The 22291-nt window shown below is 39.9% G+C and overlaps 1 protein-coding gene across 1 annotated transcript in view; it reads right to left on the bottom strand.

Annotated features, from left to right (window-relative positions):
* MYO16 (myosin XVI) overlaps positions 1 to 22291 on the bottom strand; it is a gene marked incomplete at both ends in the record, with an annotated part of 418949 nt that overhangs the window by 301656 nt on the left and 95002 nt on the right. The window contains 3 exons of the mRNA XM_082602366.1: positions 2652 to 2777; positions 10339 to 10463; positions 17440 to 17548. Coding sequence (XP_082458492.1) covers positions 2652 to 2777; positions 10339 to 10463; positions 17440 to 17548 — 360 coding nt within the window. The remainder of the gene's footprint in view (positions 1 to 2651; positions 2778 to 10338; positions 10464 to 17439; positions 17549 to 22291) is intronic.

Below are 22291 nucleotides of genomic sequence, written 5' to 3'. Positions count from 1 at the left end.
CCCAAGAAGAACTCTGAAAGATCCAAGGAGGAAGGTGACTCAGGACCCATAGAAGGGAGAAATCATGGACGGGCAGGGTAGCCTATGTCCTTACACCCAACAGAAGAAGGCAACCCTGGACCCAGTGTTTCCCAGTCCAACCCAGTGACAGAAGGGGGCCCAGGTAGAGGCATCCCGCCCCCTTTTAAACCATGTCTCCCTGACAATATCAGGTGAATACAGCACCATGACCCTGTTAACACTAAGTGTCAGAGCAGGCACTCTTTTTCCACTGAGACTGAGATGCCCCTCCCCAAAGAGAGACAAGGGTGGCTGGGGAGGGGATGGCACCTGCAAGTTGGGGTTGCATACTCCAGAGGCCTCCAGCCCTGAAAGTCTTTTGTCCCCGTGGAGATTCTCCTACCCCACCCAGAGACATGGGGCAGTCTGGCCTGAGGAAACCCCTTCTACCCCTTTTGGGACACCAGAAGAAACCAGTAGGAACTCCAGGGGCACCAGATAAACCAATCATACCAAAATAATACCTGGAAGGGCCTGAAAATTAAACTGTCATTGGATCCACCTCCCACTCAGGTAGACTGGAACCTGAATGCTAAACCTAAGCAGGGTGACTGCCTGCTAAAATAGAATATATATATAGGACCAAGATTCTCCTAGCAAAATAGCCAAAATGTCCAAGAAGCAATTAAAAATCACTTATCATGGTCATACCAAAATCAGAAAATCATAATTTGACTAAGACAATTAACCGACACCAAAAGCAGGATGAATCATGCTGGAATTATTTGATGATGATTTTAAAGCAGCCATCATAAGAATGCTTTAAGAAGCAATTACAAATTCTCTTGAAACAAAGGATAAAATAGAACACCTCATCAAAGACATAGAAGTTATAAGACAGAACCAAATGGAAATCACAGAACTGAAAAATACAACAGCAAATAAAATGTATCAACTCATACCAAATATTTCATTTAAGCTGCAGTTAAATAAAACAAAAACCATACACTGAGTCCTGAAAAAAAACATTTAAATGTCTGGTAACAGAAAGTGATATATTTAGTCCAAGGCATGTTTTTAAAAACATTTTGTTAAATCTAGTCCTATTTCCCCTGAGTTGATTCTCTTATGAAAGTGGTTAAAGGGAAACAATTAGCTCCTCTTTGCAATGATACCTGGTCCAAAATCTAAAAGCCCAACCAGTCAAAGTGAAAAATTGGTTAAAATGATTCATTCAAGTTTGGTAATGTTCTGCTACACTTTAGCACTTTCAGATTTAGCTCCTTCCAGAAGCAATCTCGGACTACAATGGGCACATTTTGATAATTTACTGATTACTACCTCATCAGTACAGGCCAATAAGTTGTGTTCAAGGAAAGAGTACTTGCTAATATGTTCACTTCTCTATTTTTTACAAATGACAAAACTTCTCACCCAGTGTATCCCGGGATGCTGCTGTGCTAGCAAGTATTACTAATGTCCTGATGGTATACTTTTGATGCCCCGATACTCCTGTGATCCTAGTGAGACCTGGGAAACCTGGACTCCTGAGGCCAATAATTTCAGCTACATCCAGCCATATCTCATTAACCCAACCATTCACTTATGCACACACTCACTTGCTAGAAGCACAGATTTGGAGTTATTAGTAGCCTGATAAAAATATTTACTGAATGAATGAATCTATTTCCTACAGGAAATGTCATCAAAACAAACAATGTTCTTATTAGTTTGGAAGACCTTCCCAAGCAATATGCTTTTCCTACGATGGTTGAGATGCAAATGTTTTCAATTTATTCAACAGTTGCATGACTCAAATTGTATGACAGATATTTTGCACACTGGTTAGTATCTAAGGGATTTAACTTACTATAAATTCTGTGAGTGAGATTGTTACCACAAGCTAATGTTTGGACATCAACAAGTTTAGCTTAAATCTCCATATATATGTAATCTGAGTTATATTTTCTACTATTACCACTAAGGCTTTCTTTAACATAACATATTATGTATTTTTTGTAAATCAGTTGTAATATTGATAAATTATTATGAACACTGCTGGATCACATTCACCCATATAAATTATTTAGAAGTTAAAGTTTGCTTCTTCTTCATGGTATATTAGTATCTAGTGAGAAATTAGTTTGTGCAATAGTAACTCAAGATATATTAGCTACAGCCAAGCATCAATTCAGAGAAAGAACTCTGCTACCCATCCTTCATACATTAAAATGAAATATAATTTATAGAGATAAATAAAATATAAAATGTAATTTTGCTTTATATCTACTAACTGTAGAAAACAAACACAATTACCCTAGACTCATGAAACTGTATGCTGATAAGAACTATATAATATTAAGAAAATAGTATTAAGTCCATTCTATAAAGAATGTTTATAAGTTTTGATTATTTCTCCAATGATTCTGACTATAACACGCAGAGTTCTGAGGAATGTAGGTTATGAATGTGTCCTTCTAAAAGTAAATGTTTTCTTTCAACCACAAACATATTTGTTTAGTAAGACGATTCCATTAAAAGTCAAGTTACATAATGTTAGTACATAATCTGAAAACAAAACAAAACAAAATATGAAATGATGCATTGATCATAAAATAATTCTTTAAAAATAACCCAGAACATTATTTTACCTGGCCATACTTTGCTGCCAAGTGGAGTGGGGTCCAGTACTGATTATCTGCTACATTGAGATCCCCGCCATGTTCCAGAAGAAGACATACCACTTCCCTGTAGCCACTTGCACATGCCATATGCAACTGCAACGAAGAGATATTTTGTCATTTAACTTAAAAAATCAGGGACAGCAACGTAGTTTATTCAGTGGTTGAAAGACACCCATTTAATAAAGTATTGGGTCTAAAACACAGAGACCTTTTAAAAAGAACACATATGTAATTTTATTTGGTACGAGTGGATGTCATCATTCTTTGAAAAAAAGGTTATGGGTTAATTATTTATTATTTTCCTTCTGACCCTGACAATGTGCACTTTTCCATGTAATTCCTATTTCCCTCTCCAGTGCCCCTTTCTACTATAATCTGAATACTTGTAAATACAAAATATAATATCTCAGTGATTTACCACTTCTTGCCCCAAAGTCACACATGTACTGACTAGCTCTAAAATTCCAGCCCTGTATTTGGTGTTACAGGAGGGGGACTCAAAGATATAAATGACCACAGGAAATGTGATCACTGCCATGGTTACATACATGTAAAAGGGACAGGAGCACTAGAAAGGATGAATTAATGCCAACAAGCTCTAAAATGATTATGTAGCTAATATATTTTAATATTCTCCCAGTTGAGTTTCTCAATGCAAACTGAAGCTTAGAAATGAAGCCTCAGGAACTACCACGATGAGATCAGGGTTTGGAGGAATGTTTCAAATTTTCCTATGGGGGAATTCCTGTTTCTTGGCAACAGGCTTTATTTGTAAGAAAATTATCATCCTCCTCAATTTAAACTAGGTTATTAAGTAACTACATGGTGGAATTTGTAATCATAATAATTAAGAAGAGGAATCTATAAGGAAAGGAAAAAGAAGAACTAATTTAAAAGTAGTAAAAACAACAACTTTTAGGTTTTGTAGCATGGAATCTTGTAGCTCGACTCCTTGTCATTTTTATTACAAAGACAAGATTACAGTAAAGTCAAAAGGGCTTATTCAATATAAATTTTGATAAAATTCAGAAAAAAGTTTGCTTTTCTATCTTTGGACTTAATTATGCTCTTCAATCTACAGTGACATTTATATATTTATGTTTTGTATGTAATTTCAACTACATTAGAACAACAAATAATTCAATCTAACTTAAGGTATAAACATTAAGAGATTGTCACACTTGGTTACACACAGAATTCATCTCGTTAACATTCCAGCAAACCATCCCTAGAATGATATATCCACAGATATTTTAGAGAAATATGATTTTACGTATTTTCCTAAAGAACTCATCTTTCTCCTGCTTCTAAATTTATTTCATATTATTTGAATAATCAGTCAGTGACTGGCAAGTTACCCTGCTATATGCACTAACATCTGGATTTCAGATGTTCACTTGTAGCATAAGCCTGCATGAAGAATGGGTCCACTAGTTGGTTAGCGCCTCATACTAATGATGCAAAGTTCGTAGAATCAACCCCTTCGTGAGTAGATTTGTTTTCCATGTAGCAAAACTCCGGTTCCACCATTCAGAACTTAGCCCAACTCTCACCCAAGTCATCCCCTGAGCTGCTCACGAGGTAAAGACTAAAAGGAAAACCGTCTTGGCTAACTTAGCAGCAAAGCAATACAAAGCTGGAGCTACCCGTGCCATCTAGGGCAGCAGGCACATTTAATCCTCGGTCATCTCAGGATAAAAGCCAAACACCTAACTTTTTTTAAAAGTATGGTTGATATACAATGTCGTGTTAGTTTCAGGTATACAGAAGTGATTCAGTTTTATTATATATATATATATATTCTTTTTCAGATCCTTTTCCCTTATAGGTTATTACAAAATACTGAATATAGTTCCCTGTGCTATACAGTAGGTCCTTGTTGTTTGTCTATTTTATATATAGCAGTGTTTATACGTTAATCCAAAACTCCTAATTTATCCCTCCCCCTCTTTCTCCTTTTGGTAATCATAAGTTTGTTTTCTATGTCTATGGGTCTATTTCTGTTTTGTATATAAGTTCATTACTATCATTTTTCATATGGCATATGTGTGCAATCTAAAAAATGGCACCAACTTTGAGTCACTCCACTTCATCGCAAGAGATAACAGAATATTTAAAAATCATCCTAGTAACATATCAGGAGTTTAGAGCCATTACTTTAATTCAACTGGCAATCACGTTCTGTATCATTAAGTCACTAGACCTATGGGTGGGTACCGTTTCTCATCATGGAAGTTCGACTTCAAGTTAAAAATTTTTAACTTAAAAGTGTCTATTTTCTGAAATGGAATTTATAGTCCTGCTTTGTCCTGACCATGGCTGGAAGGTATCGGTGCCAAAATGTGTAAGTGTTGATCACATGACATCTTAGAATACTCCTCTCCTGCTATGAGAACCACAGAGGCAGTGGTTGTTCCCGTAGAGAATTAGCAACAGCTTTTTGGAAGCACAGTCCTCATGGAAAGTTATCACAAGCTGGAAATCACCTACCCAGTTACAACACAGAACAGGACATTAAAGTGGTTTCACAAACATCCTGCATAAAAGTTCTAAATTATTTCTTCTTTTCAGAACAACCTATGGGACAGTCATCATCCCAATTTTGCAGCTGGAGAAGTTGTGGATTAGATCACTGAGGTAACTGACCCAGGGAAGCAGGGCCACCATGGGCTGAAGCCACGTTGCGCTGCATGCCCAGCACTCACATTTTGAAATAGCAAAGGCGAGTGGACATCCAAGTTGGCCGGGCTACAAGGATAACGCTGCAGTGTGAATGCGCCTAACAAACCTTGCATTCACTCCACAATTTATTTGTTTAAACATGCAAATGCTCTTCCTGTAAACCTCCCCTGCCTCACATACCAATTCGGTATTATAATGTTCGTCTCTAGAACACGTGCACAGTTTACACACTTGCTTGTTTTCCCTGGCACACTAGCGAGGTTGGCATGGCTGTGTGTGTGAAGCGTGGCTTATTGCTACCTTGCATACTAATGAGGCGAAGCTCATAGGATCGACCCCTTTATGAAAAGATTTGTTTCCATGCAGCAAAACTTCAGTTCCACCATTTAGAACATAGCCCCTCTCTCACCCGGTCATCTCCTCAGCTGCTTATGAGGCAAAGACTTAAAGGAAAACTGTCTTGGCTTGCTTAGCAGCAAAGCTATCCACCACAGGAGCTACCAGTGACATCTAGGGTGGCCGGCACATTTAATCCTAGGTCATCTCAGAACAAAAGCCAAACACCTAACTTTGAGTCATTCCACTTCATCACAACAGAAGATTTTAAAATCATCCTAATAAAAAATCAGTGAGGCCTGACTTCATGCAAGTTGGAAGTTTTCATTATTATATATGTCCAGACACTCTAATCTCTAAATCGAGGCTATGTACGGTGACAGAAAGTAACCACAAAAGCTTTATTCCCTAGATGTGACCAGAAAACTGATGACACTGGCTAAGTCTTCTTCCAGAAGTGCTACCGAAATAAAAAAAAAAGGAAACAAAAATAAAATTGCTTGATATTTTGCACTTCATGGATAATTAATTATTTTCCAACAAACCAAGTAAATATGGCTCAAGGCCAGATGTGATATATCAAATTCTGTGACAAAACAGGAAAGAACTAGCTTCTTGATAACATATATACTAGTTATCAGTGCTTTCAAAGAGTATTTATGTACCTGAACTCAGGAACTCCTTTTCATATGCTCTGTAACGTGGCTTTTTTGGGGGGAACTGTATCCTTTTCTGAAGCTTTTGTTTTCTTTTAAGAAGAATATTAATATAAACTAAGAGATCTTTTTAAAAGAGCTATCTTGGTGGTGGGAGGGATAAATTAGGAGTTTGGGATTAACATATACACACTACTCTATATAAAACAGACAAACAACAAAGTTCTCCCGTGTAGCACAGGGAAGTATACTCAATATCTTGCAATAACCTAGAGCAGAAAAGGATCTGAAAAATAATATATATATGGATAACAGAATCACTGTGCTGTACACCTGAAACTAATACAACACTGTAAATCAACTATACTCCAAAACATTTTTTAATAAAAATTTTTAAAAAGAGCTACTTTATGTTTGTTTTTTTATCGCATGTTCTAAAAAAGGAAGAAAAAGCAACATAAAAACCATCTTACTAGGAGTTGATCCTCCTTTGACAGTTTCACCTCTTTTTTTTTTTTTTTTCCGGTGTGCAGGCCTCTCACTGCTGTGGCCTCTCCCGTTGCGGAGCACAGACTCTGGACGCACAGGTTCAGCGGCCATGGCCCATGGGCCCAGCCGCTCCGCGGCATGTGGGATCTTCCCGGACCGGGCACGAACCCGCGTCCCCTGCATCGGCAGGCGGACTCTCAACCACTGCGCCACCAGGGAAGCCCCAGTTTCACCTCGTTTGCACGTACAGTGTAACAGTGTGGGGCATTATGCCTAATTTTGAACCACAACTGACATTCCAACTCAGGAGGTGGAAATCCGTCTGCAGCCAAGACTGGCTTCTTATCATTATCAGCAACAATAGTCAGCAACACACCATCCACATGCCCTTTACAGAAAGACAACTCCAGGAGTGGCAGCTATTAACATAATCGACCAACCAACTCAGACAAAAGAATCAAAGAATCTGCCATTTGCCAAATGCTGTGATCCGCAGGGAAGGACTTCTCTTCACCGTGACTTTCTTCATATAAAGCTCAAAGATGATCACAACCTCAATAATAAAACAAGGGCTTCCCTGGTGGCACAGTGGTTGAGAGTCTGCCTGCCGATGCAGGGGACACGGGCTCGTGCCCCGGTCCGGGAAGATCCCACATGCCGCGGAGCAGCTGGGCCCGTGAGCCATGCCCGCTGAGCCTGCACGTCCGGAGCCTGTGCTCCGCAACGGGAGAGGCCACAAAGGTGAGAGGCCAGTGTACTGCAAAAATAAATAATAATAATAAATAATAATAAAACAAGATTTAGTTATTACAGAATAGTTATATGCCACACTGTGTTCTCTGTTCAATAAAAAAAGTGACCAGGAATGTCAAAATTGCAGATGGTTGAAAATTATAGCAATTTATTGCTGTGTATTGATTCTTTTAATAGCTTATCTTCTGAGGTATGTAGGTCCTTTTATTGAGTGGGGATTGAAGCCCATGTGCTGTTTTTATTTAGCTGTGATTTCCCAAAAAACAACATGAAGTTGTAATATCTTCTGCCAAACAAAGAAACACAGACTCCACTGGGTTTTTAGTATGCGTTAGATGTGTTCATTAACGTAGTTCCTGCCTTAAATGAGCCGTTAATTAAATAGCCCACTCTCGTCTGGATTTTGACCTCACTGTCCCACCAAAGCTGTCCCGATGAGAAGACCGAGGCCTCCAAGTTACCAAGTCTGGCAGCTGAGTCTCCACCTCCATCTACCTGACCTCTCAGCAGTGTTTACTTGATAGTTAATCAACCCTCCTCCTCCTCCTCACGCTTTCTTTACTGGGCTCCCGGGACATCTCATACTCTTGGTTTTCCTCCCACCTTGGGAGTTCCTCTTCCCATCTCATTTCTGTATCTTCCTCTTTTCCGGTTCTCCATGGCTCAGTCCCCAATCCTCTTTCCTTCTGTATCAAATCAGTGACTTCATCCAGGGTCAAGGGCCTCAATAGCATGTACATGCTAAAGATCTCCAAACTGCTTCTCCAGTCCATGCATCGCCCAAATTCCAGACTCCAATATCCAACCACGGACTCAGCATCTCCATGACGTCGGCTAAGAGGCACTTTTAACTTCACATTTCCAGAATCCATCCTGATCTTCCCTGCTCTGAGCCCGGTCCTGAGCCTTCTCTATGTCATTCGGTGTCAACTCCATCATTCCAGTTGTTCAAACTAGAAATACCAGAGTCATTCTGAAGTCTTTTCTTCCTCTCTCGTCACATTCCGGTCAGGAAATCCCAATGGACCTTCTTTCAATGCAGACCAAAATGAGCCACTTCTCATCACTCCAGCATCTACCATCTTGGTCTGAGTTGCATCATCGCTTGTTAGATTAAAGCAAAAGCCCTCGAACTGAACTCTCAGCTTCACCCTCATCCTTTGACAGTCCATCCTTATCACAGCAGTCAGAATGAGGGGTCCTTTTAGAACAGGAGTAGGATCCTCTCTTCAGAACTCTTCAATCTATTCCCATCTCACACAGCGTAACTGCCACAGTCCTCGCATAGGCCCACAAGACGCTGTGTGATCTGGTCCTGGTTACCCCCATCCTCCGGTTTTCTCTGCTCATCCACACTAGCCTCCGTGCTGTTTATCAATCACACCATACCTGGCCCTGCCTCAGGGCCTTTGCACTTACACTGTTTAGCCTGGAATGCTCCTCCTTCGCACCTACAGTGTGCGCAGACTTCTTTCAGGCCATCACTCGGAACTCTTCTTGAGAGTGACACCTTACCTGTCTACCTATGCAAAATGTCAACCGTTTACCCAGCATGCCCCGTCTTGTTTTACTGTTTCTCATTTGCATTTATTATTAGTAATATGCTATATATTTAGCTCATTTATATTGTATATTACCCATCTTCCCCCAATGAAATGTGAGCCCATGACAAAAGGACTTTTGTGGTTTTGTTCACTATGATTTTGTTCACAGATCACGGTCAGTAAATAGTTCCTCAATAAACTAGTTGGAATGTTTTTACATTTGAATGTGTTATTTTTCAATAAACTCTAAACATGCTTTGTTTTCTTTTCCTACAGCTTAGAGTTCCATTTTTCATAGTCTTCTGAAATTTACATCCCAAAGGCCAACATCAGTATCTAGGAAGATAATTCTATCGAGAAGTCTCAAGGCACTTACTTTGCGCTTAATAAGTCTATAAAGCTATCAGGTGTCACACAACTCATATCCATTTGGTTATGTTGCTCTCCTCATCTACTGTGCTCAACCTCACACCATATTTTCCCCATGGTAGAAACTGGGCCACTTTCTAAAGTTGGTTCCAACCACTTCTATGCACCCCATGCTTCAAGCTCATAATCCCTTCTGCTGCCCTAATTTACTTTCCTGAAACTTAATACGTTTATTTATTTCCACAATCATTAATTTTAACACCAGCATGCCCAGCCCAGGTAACTGATATGGGTCAATAGGACCAAACGTTCTTATTTTGATGATTAGACATTGTGTTTACATTAAAATTAATCCAAATTTAATTCTTGTATGTTTAATTTTCTGCAGCTGTGCCTGATAGCAAATAAATAAATAAATAAATAATGACAGGAGTTTGCTTGAATTTAGAAATTCATTCATCAGAGTTACTCAGTTTCTTTTGCTTAAAATTAAAATGAAAACATTCTCCTGTAAGTTCCATCTCAGAAATCACATTGACAAAATAATGGATAAAAAATACTCTAAATTTGTAGGAAAAACATGCATAGAAGGAAGGCTTAAAGAGAATATATCAACAGATAAACGTTGGGTGGTGGTATAAGTGATTTACATTTTCCTCTTTGCATGTTTGTTTTGCAAAATTTCTGCAATAAATATGTATTACTTTTATAATCAGAAAAATAAAAAATATTATTTAGAAGTTAATTGTGTATAATTCTATGTTTTAGAAATCAGCGTATGTTCTCAACTTAAGCAGCATCTCCTAGTGAAGCGTGGTAACTTACCAGTGTTACACCATCATTATTTTTCTCATTAACATTTCCTCCACATGACAAGAAGTGTTTGACGTCTGTTAGCATACTCATTGGTCTCTGAAGCTTCATCTGCCGCAATGATGTCAGATCCACTCCTAGGGGGGAAAAGAGCCTTTTTCAAACAGAATGTACACTGCTTCTCAGCTGCAGGGGGTAAAAATTTAATTTTATCTTATATTTTTCACCGTGTTCCTCTTTGAAGCTCCTCTTCCAATTTGAATTCTCACTCAAAGCATCCATAATTGTTTCTCTTGGCATGCAGTCTTATTTCCAGCTAGAGTCTTGAATAATTTTCCTCTTATTATATCCCAAAATGTGATAGGATGCCTTAGCCCTGGCAGGCAGGCTTTCAGTGGATTTCTGTTTTAGTATAAATCATCAGCATAGACTGCCCAAAGTATTGTCAAGTACCTGCATTGAATTGAAATGAGGTGTAAAGACATACTTTTTGTTCCCTATGATTTTCCTCATTAAAATAGTTGCTCCTAAAAGCAATGCATTGTCCTGGAATAGAAAAAGGATTTAGCAGGAAAACTGGAAAATTCTGAGTAAAGCCTGTAGTTTACTTAATAGTAGTGTACCAATGTTAACTTCTTAGTTTGGATGAATACACCACAGCTGTGTACATTTTTAATGTTAGGGGAATCTGGATGAAGGGTATCTGAGACCTCTCTGTACTATTTTTGCAACTTCCCTTCAACTTATTTTTTAAAGGATGCTCCAAATGATTGTTTCATGACCATTAATGTTAATAAGGAGAAATAAACTAAAATTGAGTGAAGACTTATAGCCTGGCTTCAATGAGGTGGGTGATTTATGCAGAGAAGACTCACTTCAGCTCACCTGCTTATACCTCTATCCAGTATATATTTCAACCTGAGCTTTTGTGGTGGTGTAATCTCCATGGTAGCATATATCTCTGCATTTCTGCATCCCCTGTTCCTAACGTTGGTTCCTGGACATAATAGGTGTTTACTAAAGGGAAATAATCCACCTCATTCCAAGTGAAAGTAATAATAACAGTCATAGTGATATTAATGATGCTGATGAAGATGATTCTGCTGCTGCTGAGGAGATGACATCTGTCCCTCAGCAAGTGTTTGCTATGAGCCAGCCACACTTCTGAGCAATTTTTATCTTTTGATTGAGTCCTTGCCACAAACATGGAGAGAGAGCAGTGGGTTCGAGCAAAAAGGCTGGAGTGAGGGCTTCCCTGGTGGCACAGTGGTTGAGAGCCCGGCTGCCGATGCAGGGGACATGGGTTCGTGCCCAGGTCCAGGAAGATCCCACATGCCGTGGAGCGGCTGGGCCTGTGAGCCATGGCCGCTGAGCCTACATGTCCAGAGCCTGTGCTCCGCAACGGGAGAGGCCACAACAGTGAGAGGCCCGCGTACGGCAAAAAAAAAAAAAAAAAAAAAAAAAAATGGCTGGAGTGATCCTCCTGGCTGTGCCTGGTCTGTGGCCGACCTCCCCAGGGTGACTCTGGGAAAGCTACTTAGCCTGACTGTCTGTATCTCTGTATCCTCCGTCACTCAGTTAATAATATGTATCCCAAAGGAACAAAGCTATGGGTAATGTTTATAAGACCTGTCTGCGTGGCACAGCCCAGCATGGTGCCCATCGGCTGTCATGTCCTCCTAGAGCACACCACACCTACCTCCCTGCATCCCTTGTTCTCCGAGCCTGGATTAACTCCAGAGCAGAAATGCTCTGGAGTTCTAGTGCTGTGTCTTGCACTTACTATTTGTGCCAGTGGGGGCAGGTAACATCCTCTGCCTCAGTTTCTTCATCTGCAAAAGGGGCTGACAGTTCATTTCACCAGTTGTCATGAGCATGAGTCAAAACACATACAGCATATAAAACAGTATTTAGCTTGCTGGAAGCACTTAATGAAAGGGACCTGTCATTTCATTATTACTCAGCTTTCTGGTACATGGATCACCTGCCACGCATTTAGGAGTGTTTTTCTTTACAATAAGGAGGCAGGGAAAAACCAAACAAAATAAAGCCAAATGCAATATTTGAATAGTGTAGCTTGTTTCAAACACTCAGTTCAAAGCAAACCCATTTTAGTAGAAACATGAATGAGAAACACCAAAGCCACACCTCAGCTTCCTAATCATCAGAAGCCATTTCAGAAGAACTAACAGATTTCCCTAATAGACACATTGGAGGTTTCTAAACAACCAGCTAAAACTGTCACTCTATTCCTATTTTTAGGATTATGGAAACTGACACGTGAGTAATATCTGGAAAACACTATTTCTCAGATGTCAGTGTTCAATTTTGCATGCTGAAGTAGCAGAAAAACTTAATGGTTGCCCTACTCTAAGGCTATATTATTTTAACTTTTATAATATTGCATGTTTACTGAAGTGGTATGCATCTTTTAGAGAATTATTTAAACATGTAATTAAAATTGAGTGATAAAAAAATAGGGCTCAAAGATGAAAGACACAAATTAAAACAGAGATTAACTGTCACTCATTTCAGACTCATGCACATTACAACATATTATGTGGAAACAATCTATTTCTTGTGACTGTTGTGAAGATATGAGGGGAATATTATGACTCGTACCCCATTATTTTAAAAGTTTATTTTGAATCAAATATGATACCAATTAAGATGTGATTTTTAGATTTTTCTGACATGTTCAGGGAAAAAAACCCCACAGATCTATTTTTGGTAAGACAATAGAATGTAAATTCCATCACTTCTTGGTCAAATTTCTTAAGATGCTTCTGGAAAAAAAAATCCAAACAAGATGACTACAGCCCAGTGCTTCCCTGGTGGCACAGTGGTTGAGAGTCTGCCTGCCGATGCAAGGAACACAGGTTCGTGCCCCAGTAAGGGAAGATCCCACATGCCACGGAGCGGCTAGACCCGTGAGCCATGGCCGCGGAGCCTGCGCGTCCGGAGCCTGTGCTCCGCAACGGGAGAGGACACAACAGTGAGAGGCCCGCATACCGCAACAAAAAAAAAAATAAAAGATGACTACAGCCCATAAGAAATCTATTATTTTGTAGTGGCTAACGGGCCAATCCTCTCTTTTTGAAAAGAAGTTCAGTTTTATTTTCATACTTGAAAAAATTAATACATGCCCTGCTTAGATTTACTATTTTGAAAGGAATTTAGTAATTTTTTGTTTAATTTAGGACATAAGAAACAAACCATTTACCTGAAATGCACAAGTTATTGCATGGGATACTAATTACTACTGCCTGATTACATTTGATTATATCAATAAAAGCTTGTGAAGAAGCAAAACTACATTAACATCTCAGGTCAATCTGAACCTTATCTTAACCTTCCTTAACTGTCCCTCTCAAGGTAATATTGTTTTGTAACGATTCAGCTTTTCCTTTTCTCCATTATCAATCCTGTATCAGGGGTACTCTGTGCTGCTATCACAGATAATTTTATCATTATGCTATGACATGACCCATCCCATGGTTGTACCCTGGGGTTCCCTAAGCTCCAAGAATTGCATCTAATCTCAATTTCTGTCACTATGGTAAGCTTCCAAAGAGATCCAAGACTTGATGGAAGCAAAAAAGTTAAGCAGGCAAATAATGAAAGTTGTTCTAGCAAAGAGAAATAAACCAGTTTAAGCCAAAACGGTGTTGTAACCTCTACCAAATCCTTTCCCCCAACTCCGACCACAGGCTTAATGTGGGACTGTCCCGGGCAAATCGGGATCACTGTCACCCCAATAATGGAACGATTCTGAAAGGGTTGGTGAAGGAATAGCATTTTGAATGAACTTTGTTAAGCAGGAGAAACATACAAGGTCATTTGCAGACTGATGAGTCTGGGAGTCTCTGAAAAATGCAGAGGGAGGGCTAAGTCTGGAGTTAAGAAGACCAGTTTCCAAGGCTGTTCCAAAATAGAAAGACTGGGGTTTTAACCAAGGCAGTAATAGCGCAGCTGGTGAGATAAGTGTACTTATTAGAAAGATGTCAAGGAAAGAATCTGTAAGATTTGGTGACATTTCGATGTGAGGGATTCAGGAGAAGAAAAGTGATGTTCAGATACTCAGATTTCTGGGTGTAAAGGTAAAGAGAATACAGAGAGAGTATGAAAGCACAACATGAAGGTCCATACTGGACACGATATTTCAACTTGTCTGACATACAAGTCAAAGACACAAGACACGTAATGAAATTGCAGGTACAATGCAGAAGGTCTTGAAAGATATCTAAGCTGCAAGAGTAGCCCTGGGGTCAGGTAGGTGCTAAGGACACTAGGAAGAGGGGAAGATGACCAGGGACAGTGTGTAGAAAGAAGATGCTCAAAGACAAAGCCTTGGGAACAACCAACATTCTGGCTTCTGGATATGTAAGTGGTGCATCCAAAGGAAACTAAAAGAAGGGAGAAAAACTATGGGAAGATCAGAGCAGGTGAGTCTTTTTATAGGAGAGTGTGATCAAAGTCACTGAATGTCACAGGGAGATGAGGAAATGCACGAGAGCAGAAAAGTGACAGCTGGGTAGAGCACCGAGGGCAGTTGCAATCACCGCAGGGATGTGTCCAGATCGGTAGGGGAGGAAACAACTTCAGTGGGCTCAGTAGAGGAAATTAAGAACTCAGAAGAATAAATATGAGCTGCTTTTTCTCAAAGGATGGATTTGAAAGAAAGGAGAAAGGGCCATGGGTGACGATATATGAAGGGCAAAGTCAAAAGCTTTTGTTTTACTCTTCAGGGACTTGGAAACATAGACCTATACATTTTTTTCCATGGTGAGCATCTTTCCTGGACACCTTGAGCTCTCCCTGCAGTGCTTCTTTCTCTGCTGGCTCATTTTATAATCAGTTGCTTTCCTTGAATGCCAGCTGGCTTGTCGTGCACCGGAGATCTCATCTGCATCAGAGGCTTGATCAGAACTCCTTGCTGTCTTGTTTTCTAACCCAGGAAGCTGAGGCAGTGAGCTGAGGTTAATTGCTGTGACCAGGGGTACAGTGTACGCCGGTGGTGACAGCACAGTTAGAACATGTGACCAGTGATTTTCCATGTAATCAGCATGCTCGCTACCTGGCCTGTCTTCTTCCACATGTGTCCTCATGTGACAGTGTGATAAGTACTCCGATTTGAAGCTGGATGATGCAGAGTGAGAATTCAAGGTTTTCCACCGCCTAGTTAGAAGAACGCAGTGCACCAAATAATGAAAATCCCATCTTGGAACATTAGACATTTCTAACAGTATCAGCCCATGCTGTCACAACCGATAACGCTAAAAGCGCACCAATGGGACGGGGGAGGATGCAGAGAATAAATTGAATTAGACAGTATTTACTGGAACTATGGCAGCTGATCCAGATAAGGAGGAAGGATGTGGGTAGAAATGGAACCAGACTGTGAATGGGGTGAAGGAGGGGCAGAGAGATGAAAGGCAGAGGCCAGTGCAACAGCAGGGACAGATGGGAAACGGAATTAAAACTGTAAGAGATATTAAAGAGCATTTGTTCCCGCAAACAGGTATCTCACAAACGGATTGTGACAGCCATCGTCATGACAGATTTTCTCCTAACCATTCAGAGTCAGTATCTCCTTCTCATTTTTTTTCCTTAATCATTTTAAAATCAGCCTCTTAAAGGAATACACTTAGTTTTCTTTATATGGAATAGTAATACTGCTCTTGCAAACCCTCAATGTTCTTAGCAAACAAAATCCTCCCATGAGTTGGAAAGGTGAAGAAGTAAAGTTCATTCTTTTGCAAAGAAAGATACTTCATTTTAGTTTCCAAAGGGAAAAATACATGACTGTAGCTATTACAGATTCAGAACAATGAGAAGAACAGGAAACGATCCCACAGAACTGGCACAGATAAATAAGACAGCCACATTCTTCACTCAGATTCAGAATTGTGCACTCCAAGTTAGGTTTTGCAAAGATCCAAATGATAAACTTCCCAGCAGTGGAACAACAAGTCATAGCTGACGAGATGCGAGAAAGCGTAACGTCCCTTCTGTAGGAGTGGGTACCAGGGAGTGACTCTACCCCATGGCCTGTCATCTGGGGCCATGACTTGGTGACCCTCAGAACCACAGCACAGCTCACAGTTTCTCCAATGAAGATAACATTGCTTACCTTGCTTTCAGAATTAACGAGACAAGTTTTTTTTTTTAGGAACCCACGGGTGCTAAGTACTAATTATTATTGTTCTAAGCCCTCCTGAGAATAAACCTTTTGAGACAAGTGATCTGGAGCAGGGACAAAGCACAGAGAGCAAAGAGGCAGATGTGCAGGCTTTTCTTAGAGGCAAGAAGCATAGGGTCTCAGGCACCATGTGCCTCTTAAATATGTTGAACTTTTTCTCTGACAAAAGACCGTACTTACAGGCATTGGAATTTCTTTGGTGTTCTTTATACCTGAAGAGCTGAAATACAAAAAATAAACGACGGGGCATATACTCCTTTAGTTTAAGACCATATGGGCTCAGGGTTCTAAACGCCTCACACATCGCCAAGGCTGAACTCACTCATGAAATTATACACTCAGGCTGTGCAATTAAACGTTCTTTATCAACAAATACATTTGGGAGCCCAGCCTCATCGTTTCAGCCGGCACCATGACCGTGGGGCTTTCTTCTGACAAGGGTTGAGTTTCCATGTGTCCCCAAGAGTGGATGTTGGGATGCTGTGCAAACTGCCCTTGATTTTAGCTCTCACTCACCTGCTTGGGATTCTTCGGGGGCAGGGTGCTCCTAAGAGAACACACTTCACATGACCTCACGCTCATTAACTCAAAATTCAGTTGTGCTGGTTCACTTCCCTTCCCCTCCCAGTGGAGGATAGATTATAATTACAAACCCAGTCCGGCTAATTATGGACTTTGGATGCCTGTTAAAATGTCCCTACACGGTTGGTCTCCAGATTTCTGCCAGCTTGCAAAACTGCATTGACTAAACCAACTATGAAACGCTGCACAGAACAAGACCTCCTTTCACACAATCGAGGGAAACGACGTCCGTCTGAAATCCTGTAAGCACACCTAAAATATATACACTTAAATTCTACCACCCTATCTCTTCTTCCATCTTCCTATGGGTTTTCAAGGCATCTGCCTACCATGTTCATCCAGGTAGGTCAACAGGATGGAGCTCGATTCTGTCCCTTCTGTGGCATAGTCCAGTGGGATATTTCCATTGACGTCCTGGAGAAGGACATTAGCTCCAGCCTGTAAGTGAAAACGAACAGATTTCACATTATATATACTGTTAACATAGAAAGCAGATCCAAACTTTCATTTCTATCTTATTCAGGAAACAGACCCAGAACAGTTTACATTAGATACAGCCGGCAGGATCACATAGCAAATTGGAATTATTTTTTAAGACAAATTATATTGGATACTTTGTGAGAAACTCTCATGGTCCAAAAAGGTTCAACTGACCCTTGACAGGCAAGACCTTATAGCCGCAAGTACTCCTCCCCACCCCCCTTGCCAAAACCAAAGTATCCAATCCCTGGCTGCTAAACCGGGCACGCCCCTATGCTGGCTGCCCTAGACACGCCTGGTTGTCCTAACACAACAGAAGTGGCCCTGCCTTCAGAGTCTGAATGGAGAACTCCTGTGCGAACTTTGACTGATCTTCCCCAAACTATCCTGTTAAATCTTTAAGCTTCTTGCTCTCCACAGAAACTCATTTGAGAGCTGTTCTCACACTACAGTCGTTTTAAAGAAGGCTGAGCTAATGGCTTCTGGTTGATTTTCCTCTTTCCAAAAACTGTTTTCCAACAAAAAGCATAATCTGTAGACATGAATGGATGGAATACATTAAATACGAGTATCACACACCTTTTAGCTTCAAAGGGCTCTCCCTCGAGCACCTCTGAGCCCACCGCTCGACTCTGTGAGCATCCCAGCCTAAATGCGTTGATAGATGCACTTTCATTCTTAAAAATGCAGTCACATCAATTGTCACTCTTGCTCTATATTCTTTTTTTTTTTTTTTTTTTTTTTTTTGCAGTACGCGGGCCTCTCACTGTTGTGGCCTCTCCCGTTGCGGAGCACAGGCTCCGGACGCACAGGCTCAGCGGCCATGGCTCACGGGCCCAGCCGCTCCGCGGCATATGGGATCCTCCCAGACCGGGGCACGAACCCGTATCCCCTGCATCGGCAGGCGGACTCTCAACCACTGCGCCACCAGGGAGGCCCCTTGCTCTATATTCTTTAACGAGCTCCGTAAAATTATTATCAGGCAAGACTTCCCGTATGCCTCCTCCCAATAACTGGTCACTAAACTGAGGCCAAACAAATGAAAGTTTCACCCTATTCTTCTTCCTGAATAGGAGTCTGTATTGCAATGTGGATACAGTTAACATGGTTCATATAATATCCAAATTCATAACTTTACATAAAAAGGAACATCACATTAATAGCTTTATATATTAAAATGTGGGGGTTTGCCTTGTGTGTGTGTGTGTGTGTGTGTGTGTGTGTGTGTAAACTGCTTTCCTATGCCTTAGCAAGTCTGCACAGGTTTTCCAAAAGACTGCTGTAATATAGTAAAAAGAAAATTAAAAAGTAGATCAAAGTGGTAGCATATTACCTCCACATAAGTTGTACTGCTCACCTTACCATCCAGAGTGAATCACATTATATTTTCTATAACCATATGAAGATACTTCTTTATTTGAACAGGTCAAGCTAGATATTTCAGATTTTCCCTTACCTAAGGAAAATGTCATTATAAGGTCCTAGATTTCAGATTATCTTCTTAGTGCATTTCATTCTGTTTCAGTTATTCAGAGTTTGAAAAGAAGTTACTTGAGGCAATAGTCTTAAGTAGACTTTGCTAATGATTCCTTTCCTTTAGTCTCCAACCAGGAGAATAATGTTTTGCATATTTACCCAAGCTTCATTGGTTAAAGAATCAATTAAGACACAGAACTACAGGGCATCCTTGCTGATTTCAATACTAAGAAGTGGGAGATAATCAGGTTACTCTTTTTTGCCAATGCATAGACGTTTCAGAGAGGATTTTATCTATATCAAACATCTGGGTGGCAGATGACAGTGAATATAATTGAGTCACATATGATCAAAAACAGCAAAAATAAATAGGCGAGCAACGTAATGCCCAGGGAGAGGGGCCACTGGGGGAGAGTATTTTCTATTCTTTCAGGAGTAATGGGGCTCTTTCAAAGAGAGGCTGAAAGTGAAACGCGGTGCTGAATATTTTAGTTGGGTTCATTCATTGAAATTTCAACCCATTAATCCCCCACTGGTCTGTGCTGCTGAATGACCAGGTGTTATTTCCTGTAGAGACCTTCCTGGGGGTCGGGAACTTCCCTAATCACAGATCACATCTCATCCCTCTTTACCTGCCCAACGGTGCCTGGGACATATTAGACCCTAAAAACAATTTACTGAAACAAATTGAAAAATAAGCAAACGCTGAACTTAAACTAACTACTAAAAATTGAGACAAATGATTACGTTTTTCGTGATAATTATTTTTAACTAAATTTTCTGACATTCATTTTTAAGAGTATATACATGAAATTACAAAATCACTCTATGCATACTTAAGTTTCCTGCCTTCACTCTTTCTAGATGGATGACAATTGTGGGAGACTTTTTCTCCCTTCTTTCCCCTTTCCATCGGTCCCTCCCTCCCCCTTCCCCCTCCCTCCCCCTTCCTCCCCCTCCCCCCTTCTCCCTCCCCCCTCCCTGCCTCCCTTTCTTTCTTTCCTTGCCACTGGACATGGGTGAGACACCCCAGCTGTCCTGTGCCCTCCAGCCACACAGGCCTCCTTCCTGACTTCACCTGCTGGTCCAGCTGCCTGGAACGTTTTCTCCCTTGGGCATCTTGAGACGGCTGTTCCTTTACAGCTTTTTCATTGAATCGCTGTTTAAAAGTCCCCATCCCCCAATACTTCATCACTTCACATCACCTTACTCTGTTCTAATTTTCTCACAGTGATGATTATGATCCAATGTCTTAAGCACACACATATTTACTTATTGACAATATCCCACACTAGATTTCAAGCTCCATGAGAGAAAATACTTTGATATTTCTATATCTCCGGGATCTAATACAGGCTCTATGTGCTCGAAAAACAATTTTTAGTAAATGAATGAATGAATTATTAAAACTGTTAAATTATGTATTTATATATATTTTTTCTATTTATATATATTTTTATTTTATCACTGACAATTTGAAATGTTAGAACTTTCATTTTGTTTTGTGTTCTTATCAAACTTTCATTTTGGACACTGAAATTTGAATTTCACATAATTTTCACAGGTCACAAAATATTCTTCTTTTTTTTTTTTATAAACTTTATTTTATTTTATTTTTTGGCCACACTGCGTGGCATGTGGGATCTTAGTTCCCTGACCAGGGAGTGAACCAGTGCCCCCTGCAGTGGAAGCATGGAGTCTTACCCACTAGACTGATAAGGAAGTCCCTCTTCTTATTTTGATATTTTCCACCATTTAAAAATGTAAATGCTAGTTTACAGGCCATCAAAATAGAGAGTGGGCCAGATTTGTTTCATGGGGCCTACCTAGTTCGCAGACCCTTGGAACAGAATAAACTATAGAATGTCAAACACAGAAGAATACAAGCTCTCAAAATCTTGTTTAAAATTTGAGCTCCATTATATGAATTTATTTTCTTTTTTTCCAGCTTTATTAAGATATAATTGGCATAGAACACTGTAATTTTAAGATGTACAATGTGATGATTTGATATAGGTATATATTGTAAAATTGTAACTTATTAAAATTCACAGTTTTAATTCTAGGAAAAGCTATTTCTTAACATGTTCATGGCTACTGTATCCCTTTTCTACATAATCTTTTCAAGTGCTTTGGCTATTTAAAAATTGGGACTGTATTTTTGTTAATATTTTAAAGTGCTTATAATATTTTAGCACAAACTCTACGGAGGAAAGAGCAAAAACTGTAAAAACCAATCTTTTGGCATAGTTACATATTCAGGCATAATAAACCATAAAGGGCTAATACAACTTAATTTGATTTTCATTATGTTTTTCACAAATATAATCATCTGACACATTACATAAATTGTTTGATTTAAATCTGACTGCAAACTATATTGTAAAATACTTTGTACTATAAGCCATACCCTATAAAATTTGGGGGTACATTTAGCTTATTGCCTCCAAGAAACTAGTTAACGATTGTCCCCACATTTTTCCAATTCATTTGATCATAAATACCCTGTGTTTGGGAAATGCAATAATATTCACTGCTGAACTATCCATGGAGTCTCATATTAAATAAGAAAACTTTGTATCCTACAAGCAATGCACACTCTCTTAGGGAAATATTTAGATAAAAACAAGAAACCTAAATGGGGTTTCTTACACAGAAGAAGTCTGTAATTCATACTTCTGTATTGTCCACTATTTTGCATTAATTAAGGTAAGAAGTTTGGTGAAACTATTACAAAATGGAAAATGGAACGTTAGAACACAGGGAGCTGCAACACAGGAACACAAAGGATGGGGAGGTGTGGGTTAGAGGTGGTGGAAAACGGGAGACATGGAGGGAAGGTGGCTTGGCCTCAGGGAAGGCTGGCTCTAAGTGCCGGGTTTCTGCTCACTGGTTCTGTGACCAAGGGCAAACCACCCAGTTCTGCCCTTCAGTTTGCAAAGTGGAGCCAACTCTTAGTCTATAATGTGTAGGAGAGTTATCTTCAGTATAAGCCTATGCGGTACCCAGCCCAGGGCTAGGCCCCAACAAATGGTAGCTATCCTAATAATTAATTGGAAGAGAAAGAATATCTTATTATATATATTATTTGCAAAGACAACCATCAGATCACCCATCCTTCTCGGCAAGCACAGTTTTTAGCTAGGTTTAAGAATGAAAATTCGGAAAAGAATGGGACAGAATGAAAAAATGGCAAAGACACAGGACTGTACAGCCCAGAGCTCT

Source organism: Mesoplodon mirus, assembly GCF_964341445.2.
Source record: "Mesoplodon mirus genome assembly, chromosome: 17".
NCBI classification, from domain to species: domain Eukaryota; kingdom Metazoa; phylum Chordata; class Mammalia; order Artiodactyla; family Ziphiidae; genus Mesoplodon; species Mesoplodon mirus.
Note: the sequence above shows the minus strand (reverse complement) of the source record. Positions and strands in the feature narration are given on the sequence as shown.